The sequence below is a fragment of the Podarcis raffonei genome, chromosome 10 (genome assembly GCF_027172205.1).
Source record: "Podarcis raffonei isolate rPodRaf1 chromosome 10, rPodRaf1.pri, whole genome shotgun sequence".
Taxonomy (NCBI): domain Eukaryota; kingdom Metazoa; phylum Chordata; class Lepidosauria; order Squamata; family Lacertidae; genus Podarcis; species Podarcis raffonei.
In genome coordinates, this window is record NC_070611.1 from 20,312,847 (window position 1) to 20,324,775 (window position 11,929).

General features: G+C 50.9%; 1 protein-coding gene across 2 annotated transcripts in view; it reads left to right on the plus strand.

The window, feature by feature from the left end:
* FEZF1 (FEZ family zinc finger 1) overlaps positions 1 to 4,588 on the plus strand; it is a 6,090-nt gene extending 1,502 nt beyond the window's left edge. The window contains exons 2-5 of one of the 2 annotated variants that reach the window (XM_053405623.1): positions 119 to 253; positions 1,127 to 1,259; positions 1,925 to 1,996; positions 2,652 to 4,588. In XM_053405623.1, the coding sequence (XP_053261598.1) occupies positions 119 to 253; positions 1,127 to 1,259; positions 1,925 to 1,996; positions 2,652 to 2,950 (639 nt within the window). In that variant the 3' untranslated portion in view covers positions 2,951 to 4,588. The remainder of the gene's footprint in view (positions 1 to 118; positions 254 to 1,126; positions 1,260 to 1,924; positions 1,997 to 2,651) is intronic. The other variant, XM_053405624.1, reaches the window with a different exon arrangement.
* Positions 4,589 to 11,929: the final 7,341 nt, after the last annotated feature.

Below are 11,929 nucleotides of genomic sequence, written 5' to 3' on the forward strand. Positions count from 1 at the left end.
GCCGTCGAGGCTGCTGTTTGCTGTGGCTGCTGCGCTGGCTTTCTCGCGCACCCTTTCTAATCGCGTTTCTTGTCTCTTTCTGCTTTCACTTTCTGACCCCTCCCCTTCCCCCTTCAAGGTCTTCAACGCGCACTACAACCTCACGCGCCACATGCCGGTGCACACGGGAGCCCGGCCCTTTGTCTGCAAGGTCTGCGGCAAAGGCTTTCGCCAGGCCAGCACACTCTGTCGCCACAAGATCATCCACACCCAGGTACCGACCGACCGCGCGCGATCGCTCGCTCTCCCTCCGCTCTGCGCCCAGCAAATGCGCGGATTTCCCGACCGCCGCGTACAAAGCCAGCAGCAACGCGCGGCTCCCACCCGACGGCTCCGCGCCGTGGCTCTGCAACCCTCCTCCCTTCCCTGGTCCGTCGAACTGGCCAGCATCTGCCTCTCTCCCTCTGTCTGAGTTAGACTGTTCTGCCTCCTCGACGTGCGGAATGTTTGTCTTCTGGAGGCAGTAACTGGAAAGCGAGCTGTTCGTCGTGTGTGTGTGTGTGTGTGTGTGTGTGTGTGTGTGTGAGAGAGAGAGAGAGAGAGAGAGAGAGAGAGAGAGAGAGAGAGAGAGGAGGGGGGAGAAATACTAGTCTTTTCCCCTTTCTCCCCCTCCCCAACAATAGTGCTTGGGTATTGTCCCCTAGACAGCCACCTCTCCAAATTTCCCTTCTCCCCCTTTCCCCCACTGCGGCCTCTCCGTCGGCTGTTTATTTCACTAGGGCCACCATCCTGAAATGCGCTTCCTCGGAAGTAAGCCCGACTAAACTCACATCCCACCAAGCGCGATTAGGCTCCGAGTTCCAGCTTCGGTATTCTCCCTCCCCGCAACCCCGCGCGAGTCTCCAACAGACTTGAGGGGCGCTCGCCGCCAGAGTTTAAACTTAACAGGACGAGGCCCTCTCGGGTAGCAAAGGAAGCTGATCTTCTTTCCAAGCGAAAACAGCACCTTCCTCCCCAGTTCTTGCTGTCCTGGGGGGTGGGGGGAAAGAGAGCCAGGATTGTGCCCCGCTTGGAGAGAAGCTGCAAAACGGACTGGCTTTTGATTGCGTTTGTCTCTCCTTAAAATTAAAAAAAAAAAAAAATACAGGAGAAGCCTCATAAATGCAACCAGTGCGGGAAAGCGTTTAACCGGAGCTCCACGCTGAACACGCATACGCGGATCCACGCGGGCTACAAACCTTTCGTCTGCGAGTTTTGCGGGAAAGGGTTTCACCAAAAAGGTACGACTCTGCATTCGATGGCGTCGTTGTTGTTTCAGCGCGCGCGCACACCCTTTTTTCCTCCCGTGTCCAATGTTCAAAACGAATATGCTAAAAAAAATTAAAACGGATATCAAACGGATATTTTTTAAGCGTGTCTAAAATGTTACGCCAGCATTATTGTTTGTGTGAGCTCGGAGAGTTATGTTGCGGGAAGACGAACGGAGGATCCCCGCTGAAACCAGGAGCAAAAGATAGAGAGAGAGAGAGAGATCTATTTAGCTTCTCCAATTGTTGTTTTTCTGAGATGGCCACTTCTGTTTAATTGGGGTGAGGGGCAAAGCGTTAGTGTGGATTTAAAAACGCGAGAACGATTGCAATTATTGTGAGGATAATTGGGATTAACAACTTAGTTTGTGCAGGTTTATGCGGAAATAAGTGCCACTGATTTCCGTGGGCTTGCTTAGAAATAAGGCCGCAATTTCCTGAACCCAGTGGGACTTACTTGTGAGGCGGCGCGTATATTATTGAAACCCAAGGCAGCGATGTCTTGCACTCTTACCTGGGAGTAAACCCAGTTGAGCTCGGCGGCACTTATTTCCAAATAAACGAACTATAGGCTTGCAAGTGTTAACCCGAGTCTTATGAGAGTAAACTCCGAATATTCTGCACGGTTCTGTTTGTAGATGCAAATTGCAAAAAGAAAACCCGGATCCACAACGCACCGCTTCGGATTAAGATGGTTCCGCTTCGCAGAGGTGCAGGGAATTAACATTCCCATCTTAAATATTTATTTGTGAAGAAAATCTTTAAAAATAAAAATCGTAGATTTTGTTTAGTACCGCATTGTGGATTATTCCAGTCCTAATTTAATCCACCCCAAAGCGGTTTGATTTCGCTGGCTAACGATTTTATTTTATTTTGGATGAGGGAGAAGGAGAGGAAAGGGATTTAAACCGCTTTATTATTTGGAGTACCCCGGTTCCTGAAGGTCAGCCTGGAAGTCAGTTCACGGAATTTTGTCCAAATAAGCGGCGTTTTGGATCTGGGCACACAAATCGGCTAACCAGGAGCGTCCCAAATTTCACTTTCTTTGGATTTTGGTGTCTGTGTGTGTGTTTGCGTGTGTGGTTTTTCGTTCGATTGCTTGTTTCGTTCTTGTTTTTAAGTAGAAAAATTTTAAAGAATTTGAATTCTTTCGACGGAATGGACTCCGGAATGCCAACCGAAGATGTTAACCCGAGCTAGTTTTGTGTTGTTGTTGTTTTTTGTTTATTTGTTTGTAGCGGTGGGTGTGGGTGTGCGCGCGCGCTTGGGCTGTGTGTGCTTGGGGGGGCGGGAGAGGGTCTCCCCACGTGCCTCACTGAGCGCCTCGCCCTGTTGTTTGTGTCCCCCCCCCTCCCCACCAAACAGGAAACTACAAGAACCACAAACTGACGCACAGCGGCGAGAAGCAGTTTAAGTGCAATATCTGCAACAAAGCCTTCCACCAGGTGTACAACTTGACTTTCCACATGCACACCCACAACGACACCAAGCCCTTCACCTGCCCCACCTGCGGCAAAGGCTTCTGCAGGAACTTTGACCTCAAGAAGCACGTCCGCAAACTGCACGACACCAACGGCAGCGGCGGCTCGAGCGTGGCTCCCTCGCGAAGCGCCGTCGAGCCAGAACTGCAGCCGCCGGAGTCAATGCTGCTTCACCGCCCGTGAGGCGCACCGCCGCCGTCCGCCCTTCTTCTGCATGCACTTCGACGGCGGTCCGCGCTTCTCCCGCGCTCCCTCCAGAGAAAGCCGTCGGGTTTTTCTTCCTCTCTGGGACTGCTGGAGAAAGATAGAGACAAGGAAATTGCTTTGGGTTGTTTTTTTCTCTCTGCCCCCGACAGTCGGGGAAAGAAAGACTTGCGTCTCCCCGCGTGAGCCGGGGAGCTGGTTTTGAGAAAACCAGGACTAATGAAACGTTACTTCGGGCGTATATTTATTGAAAAAGCTGGGTCGAGACCCGGCCGGGAAGTCTGCCTAGAGTTGCCAGGTGCTCACCTCCAAGAGGGGTGCGGGGAAGAAACCCCCTTTTGCTATGAAAATCCCCTGTCCTTTTTTGAAAAGGCCCCTTCCTTTTAAAGGACTTCCATTCGCTCCAGAATTTCTTGCAGCGCCCAATTGGTGTCTCTTATGTGTGAGAGAGTGTGAGAGAGATTTTAAAGCGTCGCCCCCACATCCCAAACTCTGGGGTATCCCTTGCTCAAAGGAGTCCTTCTAAGTACCCTGCCCCACCGAAAACAGCGGGAGGGGGCGCTCCCTTTTCAAATGCCACCTTCGACGTGTGCCATTTCAAACTTCAGCCCGCCCGGCGCTTTATTCAGCGGCTGTTAAGTCCCGGGTATTTAAATGCAGGATTCCCTCCCTAAGGTTATCCAAATATAAACTCTAAGCTCGGGTTCAGCAACCGGTGGCAAGGGTTTTCTAGCTGAAGGGACGCTGACTTACGTCGCAGGCCCTCCTGTCCTTGTCGCAAGGCCCCAGTCCCACCCATCTGCGATGCCCCGGGAGCGCGACTGACCTTTCTTGGGAAGAGATCTGCGTCCTTCCCAAAGTGGCAGCGGCCTTCCAGCGGGGATCTCCCCTTTGCAAAGAGTCGCCTTCCCGCCCCGCTGTAGAAAACGGAACCGGCGTCTCTTTAAAGTTCAGCGGTGGCTCTGCACTGCAAGGACGGCCCCTCGACGGTCCGGAAAGCGTCACCCCACTTGAGTTCAGCTCCACGGTCGTGTGTGTCACCTTAATTCAGAGTGTGGGTCGTCTAACTGTGTGCGTGTATGAGAGAGAGAGACGCCTTTTAAAATATAGCAGACCCCTCCAGTCCCTCCTTTGGCACGGAAGGTCTCCTCCTTGAAGGGATGCGTCCCCAAGACGACCTCTTGTTCCCCGACATCCAACAGTGTGTTATTTTGGGCTCTGACAACCCTCGATATTCATCCCTCGAATTCGGTCGCTGTATATAGAATAACAAACCCCTCCTCCCCGGAAAAAAGTGTGTCGATTGACTTTGCCGGCTGGCTGAATCTCGGATTCTCGATTTCCCCCTTTCCCCGACGGTCTTCTCCCTCCTCCTCCTCCTCCTCCTCCTCCCTCCCTTGTGCCTCAACCCCAACCATCGCCAAGCCTCCTCTCCTTCGTTATCTCTTGTGAATGGGGACGGGGTTGGCTTCAGTTTTGTACGGATCTGAAATTCCCGGTTGTATTTTTAAAAGAATTATTATTATTATTATAATTATTGCACGTGCCAAAAAAAAAAAAAAAAGACTTGGTGGATCTGGTGGCAAATAAACGGGCGAACCGCCCCTTTCAAGCAGAGTGCGTTGGCTCTTGGCGACTCGAGGTGGCGGGGAGGGAGAGAACGGGTCGTGTATCGGCACCAGGGGAGCCGCTTGGCCTCGCCGTCGGAGCTGCGAGGCCTCCCGGCCGCCGCCCTTTGCTTGCGAGGCTCCGCCCGACGCGAGTGTCGTCGAACTGCCAAGCGCTCCTTCCTGTCCGCTTGCCAAAGCGTTGATCCAACTGCTAAATACTTTAATTAAGACTCGGGGGTAATTAGTTCGGATTGATCAAAGCTCAGCGACTCGAGATGATTCGCGGCCAGCCAGAGCGCGCGTCCCTCCTCCGCCCCTGTTGACGGAGAGGCTAGAAGGAAGCGTGCGCCATAGCGCGCAGTCGGGGGACGGCTTCCCTGATCTCCACCACCTCCTGGCGACTGCAGGTCAGGCAGGCCTGGGAGAACCCCTCCCTCTCCCTCGGCCTCAACCTGGGCCTGGCAAATGGGGCGAAAGAGCCCACCGAGGGCTCCCACTCTCGCACCCTCTGGATCCATTCCGGATGACTTGGGGTCGCCAAAGGAGGCAGCGAAGACTGTGGATGGCCGGCACGTCGCGCGTTTAAAGCGCATGGCTGCCTCTGATGGGTGCTGGGAACTGTAGATTATCAAGGGTCCTGGGACTTTGGGCGCAGGGAGGGCTAACCAGGGGTCAGCAACTTTTTCAGCAGGGGGCTGGTCCACTGTCCCTCAGACTTTGTGGGGGGCCGGACTATATTTTGAAAAAATAAATAAAATGAACGAATTCCTATGCCCCACAAATAACCCAGAGATGCCTTTTAAACAAAAGGACACATTCTACTCATGTAAAAAGACGCTGATTCCCAGACCGTCCGCGGGCCGGATTTAGAAGGCGATTGGGCCGGATCCGGCCCCCGGGCCTTAGTTTGCTTATCCACGGGTAGACTGTAATTCCCAGGAGCCGCCGCCCCTTAAATGCAGCCAGCAACGGGGAAGTCAGGAGGCAGCGTTTCCTTTTCTCACGAAGGTCGAGAGCTTAGAAGGTTTTTGGCAGCCAAGAAACAAGCCAGAAAGCATTGCGAGGGTCAGAACCAGTCCGCTGGTGTGGATCTATTATAATTATTGTTACTATATATTTTTAAGTAGCGCCCGGTGTATTCTGGAATAGGAGGGCATATAGGACGGGAGGCAGACGGCTAAAATACGTCTGGCGAAGCGAGTGGCAAGAGAGCAAATCAAAGGCCAAAAGGAAGAGAGAGAAAAGGCAATGGGGGGGAGGGGAGCGCCCTATGGCAATTGGGGGCGGGGTCTCGGTGGGGCTAGGCGGCCTTTCACCCGTGGCCAATGTAGGCCTTGGGTTGAGGGGCGTCCCTGACGTTTTGTGTTCCCCGGAGTCTCCCGCTTTCTTTGCGAGGGGTTATATATAGGCAAGTGCCTGCGCGCGCGCGTGCGTGCGTGTATCCAGACCAAGTTTTCATAGAAAATCACAGAATTGTAGAGTGGAAGGGACCCCCGTGTCATCTAGTCCCACCCTCTGCAATGCAGGAATCTTTTGCCCGACGTGGGGCTCAGATTTTGTTTTTTAAAGCCCTTAAAAAAGAGAGAAGACGCTTCCTTTTCACCCCGGAAAAGAGCAATGTGCAAAATAATAGTGAGCATAATCGGTGTGATTCGCATGCCGTCGAAGGCGAAGCTCTTATTGATTCTAATCACCCTCGATGGCGCCCGACGTCATTAGAGTCATTAGCGCCGCTTCGTCTTGACAAGGCGCGCTGCCAGGAGGCGACGGGGCGGCTGCCAAGTTTGTTGGCTTGTTTGGTGGGGGGGGGAGCTCGCGATACGAGCTCCCCCCCCCCGCGCGCTTTTGTGCATTTCCCGACGTGATTTATATACTATATAAATCGGGTGCTATTTAAGCGCCGGTGGTGGGCATCGCCAAACAAAAACAAAACTTGGGTTGGTCAGAGAGAGAAATCTTATCAGAAGTTCCCGTCTCCCTCCTGGCAAATAAAAATAAGAACGGGATTAGTAAAATTTCACCAAGCTGAACAGAGAAAACAGATAAGGCCACGGTTGTCCCTAACCGCCTCCCTACATCATTCCCAGCTAAATTTCCTTGGAAGCCACGAAAAAATGATTTTCCATGTAAACTTGCTTAGGATTTGGGCGGATGCCACTAGAACGATTCTTGTTCAGCAAAAGACGCGGCATCGTCGTTGTTGGGATGGTTAGTAGAGAAGCATGATTGTTATTTTAGATTTAACAACAAAGAAAGATCTATAGTTTTTTGGGGGGGTTGTTTTTTCCCCCAATAAAGGTGTTGTTTTTTTAATTAAAAAAAATCCGACCAATTCTCTTCTTCTTTCTCGAAAAATTTGAAGAAATTGGAAAGATAAAATAGATGCATGATTAACTGTCGGTTTCTTCTTCTTCATCATCCTTAATCATGCATCTGTTGTTATTAAAATTTTATCACCGTTACTCATGCATTATTATTAATTAATTAATTAATTAATTATTATTATTAAAACCCCATGTTCTTTGGCTTCAATGCTGCCATCTAGAGAATCCGCTCCTTTTTTTTTTTTTTTTTTGCCGAAGCAAAGACCCGAGCCCTTTTCTTTCGGCCCCTCGAAGGTGCGAGGCTTGCTTTTCAAGCCAACCTCGAAAAGGAAACCCGGCTCCGGCTCCGCGGCTGAGCCGCAGTCGCTAGCGCGTCTTTTTGCGCAACGCGCGGCGCGTTTTTTCCTAGTGGAGGGATGCTCGGATCGCCACCCAGGCGCCCGCCATCTCCTCCCCCTGTCACTGGCAGAACTGGCAAGCCTGTTTCCTTCGCGGGCAACTCTGGAGTGGGGAGAGCGCGGCGTTTTCCGCGGCGCTGGTTTTTGTTTTGTTAAAAAGGTTTTGCTCTCGGGAAGCGTTTTGGCCGCACAGAGTGAGGAAGTGGCGCTTACAATGCGACCCTCTCCTCCCTTTACTCCCGTAGGCCAAAGTGCACAGGATCGCAGCTTTGCGCGTGATCCTGACAAGGATGATTTGAGAGCAACGCGTCTAAACGCAATATACTTTTGTTCCCTCAGCCAAGCAACCCAAAGCAGCAATCGCGCGCTTGGCTCTGGCGTCTCCTCCAAACACCGACCTGACCGATACCTGCTTGGCTTCAAAGAAGGGGGTGACCTCCTGTAACTGCAGCAGACCATGCCGTTGCTGCGCGTTAATTCGAATTAGCTGGTGCCTCTCTCTGGCCAACCCGCTCCACCAGTTTGGCGCGCATCTCCAGTCAAAGGATCAGGGCAAAGGATGAGACCTTGCGCAACGGCTTCTAAGGGCGCAGAGGCTCAAATCCGCATCATACAATGAGTTGCGGGTGCTTCCTGGGAAGGAAGTTCTTATTGGTTCTCTCGGGGCTTACTCCCGAGGAAGCGAGCGGTGCCTTGGATTCATCTCCGATCTGCGTTGCATTTGCTTTGTTGTTGTTGAGATTTATTCCTTGGGATGGGGAAGAAATATATATATATATATGGCATTATTTCACAGAACGGATTCCTCCCGTCCTTTGACAGGGCACATCGGCTCAAAGGACTGGCATTGGATAATTTAAATACTGTATCATCCCTTTTACTTTATTGCTGATTTATTATTGTTTCCATTGAAGAATAGTTCAGTCAGCAGAACCTGAGACTCTGAATCTTGGCCAAAAGTTTTCCGTATTGCAGGGGGTTGGACTAGATGACCCCGGTGTCCCTTCCAACTCTACAATTCTGTGATAACTGGGAAGGCGTGTGCCGTGGGATTCAGCTGAGCTCGTGATTCCAGCTGCAGTGCAGTCCGCTTACCTGGGAGTAAGTTCCACTGAACTTACTTCGAAGGAGACGTTCTATAGGGGGAGGTTTTAAGGAACCAATCCTGACTACACAGTGACATCCTGCGAATGACTCCTAAGTAAACGTGCAGAAGCTCGGGCTGTAAGAGAGGTTCGGTAGCTTTTAGGATTCGCTGAATCGGGGCCAAAAGGGTAGAGTTGCTCGGCCACATGCAAACGAGAACCTGGCTCTTCTACCTTGAAGGAAGTTCAGCAGCTGCACGTGACAACAAGATGTACCTGCTGAAATTTTGCCTTCTGCATATAACTATTTAGGGGCCTCCGCCTCTTATTTCTCTGGCCCTTCTGACTAAGACTTAACCAAATGAAGCTGAAGCAAGATGAATAAGTTTCTAGGCCATAAGATTCTCCCAACTGTGTATGACTATTATTTTATACAAAACCTCTGTGCCTGCCGCAAACCCCATCCTTCTCTCTCTCTCTCTCTCTCTCTCTCTCTCTCTCTCTCTCTCTCTCTCTGTACAAGTATATCATCAGATTGTAGAGCTAAAAGGGATCCAAGGGCCATCTAGACCAACCCCACAATGAACCTAGGAGACAGTCCATTATTTCACTCATTTTGCCCCACAGAGCTGAAGCCGAGAGGCCGTGACTTGACCCCAGCGTCCTAAAGAGTCTCTTGGGAGGATAGCAGACACCTAGTTCCTCAGAGCCTAGATTTAGCTCTGGCTACACAAGACTGGCTGCTGGATGTTTTCCTGCCCTATTACCAGGTCCACATCTATAACATAGCCTTCTCTGAGTTCCAGCGTGTCTAGAATTGCCCTCCCCATGCCACCTGCAACCCGGCAGCACTCCTGTGCATTGTTATAGTAGTAGTAGTAGTAGTAGTAGTAGTAATAATAATAATAATAATAATAATAATAATAAAAATTATTATTTATACCCCACCCATCTAGCTGGGTTTCCCCAGCCACTCTGGGCGGCTCCCAACAGAATGTTAAAAACACAATAAAACATCAAATATTAAAAACTTCCCTAAACAGGGCAGCCTTCAGGTGTCTTCTAAACGTCAGATACAGTGGTATCTCGGGTTACATACGCTTCAGGTTACAGATGCTTCAGGTTACAGACTCTGCTAACCCAGATATAGTACCTCGGGTTAAGAACTTTGCTTCAGGAGCCAGCGTGGTGTAGTGGTTAAGAGCGGTGGACTTGTAATCTGGTGAACCAGGTTTGATTCCCCGCTCCTCCACATGCAGCTGCTGGGTGACCTTGGGCCAGTCACACTTCTCTGAAGTCTCTCAGCCCCACTCACCTCACAGAGTGTTTGTTGTGGGGGAGGAAGGAAAAGAAGAATGTTAGCCGCTTTGAGACTCCTTTGGGCAGTGATAAAGCGGGATATCAAATCCAAACTCTTCTTCTTCTTCTTCAGGATGAGAACAGAAATTGTGCTCCGGTGGCACAGCGGCAGCGGGAGGCCCCATTAGCTAAAGTGGTGCTGCAGGTTAAGAACAGACCTCCGGAACGAATTAAGTTCTTAACCCGAGGTACCACTGTAGTTGTTTACAGTTATACCTCAGGTTGAAGTAGCTTCGGGATAAGTATTTTCGGGTTACGCGTTGTGGTGACCTGGAAGTAACGGAGCACATTACTTCCAGGTTTCGCCGCTCGCACATGCGCAGACGGTCAAAATGATGTCACACGCATGTGCGGAAGTGGCAAATCGCGACCCGCGCACTTGCAGATGTGGGTTGCGTTCACTTCTGGATGTGAACGGGGCTCCAGAATGGATCCCGTCCACATCCAGAGGTACCACTGTATTTCCTTGACATCTGATGGGAGGGCGTTCCACAGGGCAGGTGCCACTACCAAGAAGGCCCTCTGCCTGGTTCCCTGTAACCTCACTTCTCGCAGCGAGGGAACCGCCAGAAGGCCCTCAGAGCTGGACCTCAGTGTTATATGTGCTGGCAGGAATTCAACAGGTATAGCTTTCCTTGGCACGACACCTGCCGATGGTAAGCAGTGTGTGCAAATAACTTATTCCCAGCTGCATGCACCTCGCTCCTCCATGCAGCAGTTTAAGCCCCCAAGGCGTGCTGCAGAGAGAGCTTTCTTCCCCTTTGCTAAGACTCGCCCATCCCCCATGATCTCTAGGAGCCGACAGTTAAGCATCGCTTTAGGAGCTCTGCATTGTGTGTGCCCTCCGGCGCCCTCTGTCGGAATTCTCTGTCCCTGCAGCGAAGCGGCACTACATTCGCTGCACCGCATCCCTCTAGATTTCGGCTAGATTGCTGGAGACTTCCCTGTGTAAAAGCCCACCGTTCTCAACTCATTATATGCTACGGCAGATCTTGCCATCTGGGCTCCACGTGGCCCTTGGGAAAGTTTCTACCTCTTCATAATTTGGGTTTTTTGCTTTTTTTAAAAAATAATGTTAATAGGAGCTGCATAGTAATTGAGAACAATCACAGTGGCTGGAGTTCATATCTTGTTTGAAGGCAAAATCACGGTTTTAACATGTGGGGTGGCACGGGCATAGCTGGGGGGTGCAGCTGCCCCCCTAAATCAAGTCAATAAATTATAGAGAGAGAGTGGTACCTCGGGTTACATACTCTTCAAGTTACATACGCTTCAGGTTACAGACTCCGCTAACCCAGAAATAGTACCTCAGGTTAAGAACTTTGCTTCAGGATGAGAACAGAAATCACGTGGTGGCATCAGCAGGAGGCCCCATTAGCTAAAGTGGTACCTCAGGTTAAGAACAGACCTCCAGAACGAATTAAGTTCTTAACCCAAGGTACCACTATATATGGGTGGGACGTGGGTGGCGCTGTGGGTTAAACCACAGAGCCGAGGACTTGCCGATCAGAAGGTTGGCTGTTCGAATCCCTGCGATGGGGTGAGCTCCCGTTGTTCTGGCCCAACTCCTGCCAACCTAGCAGTTCGAAAGCACATCAAAGTGCAAATAGATAAATAGGTACCACTCTGGTGGGAAGGTAAACGGCGTTTCTGTGCGCTGCTCTGGCTTGCCAGAAGCAGCTTAGTCATTCTGGCCACATGACCCGGAAGCTGTACACCGGCTCCCTCAGCCAATAAAGTGAGATGAGCGCTGCAACCCCAGAGTCGGCCGCGACTGGACCTAATGGTCAGGGGTCCCTTTACCACTGTGTATGTATACACACACACACACTTAACTGAACAATTTTGTTGCCGATAGCTTGTTCTTCCCCCTCCCCCAGCAAAAAGCCTGCCCCCCCCCAATTAAATTCTGGCTACGCCCTATGCTAACTGACCACTTGTGTCACACATAACTCGGTTCTCCCCCCGCCCCCCGCAAACAGAAACATAAAGCCTGCCTCTCTGGCTACACCCATGTGGGGTGGTGGAGAGAACGAGCTGTCTGACGGCATGGGACGGCCAGGGGGTGGAGGCCGTAAATCAAGTAAATAAATGAAAATACTTAACTATACGTGTTTACACTACATGTTTGGGGAAGGGTTGTCAAACTTCATAATTCTTAAGCTATGAAGCAAACTTCCTC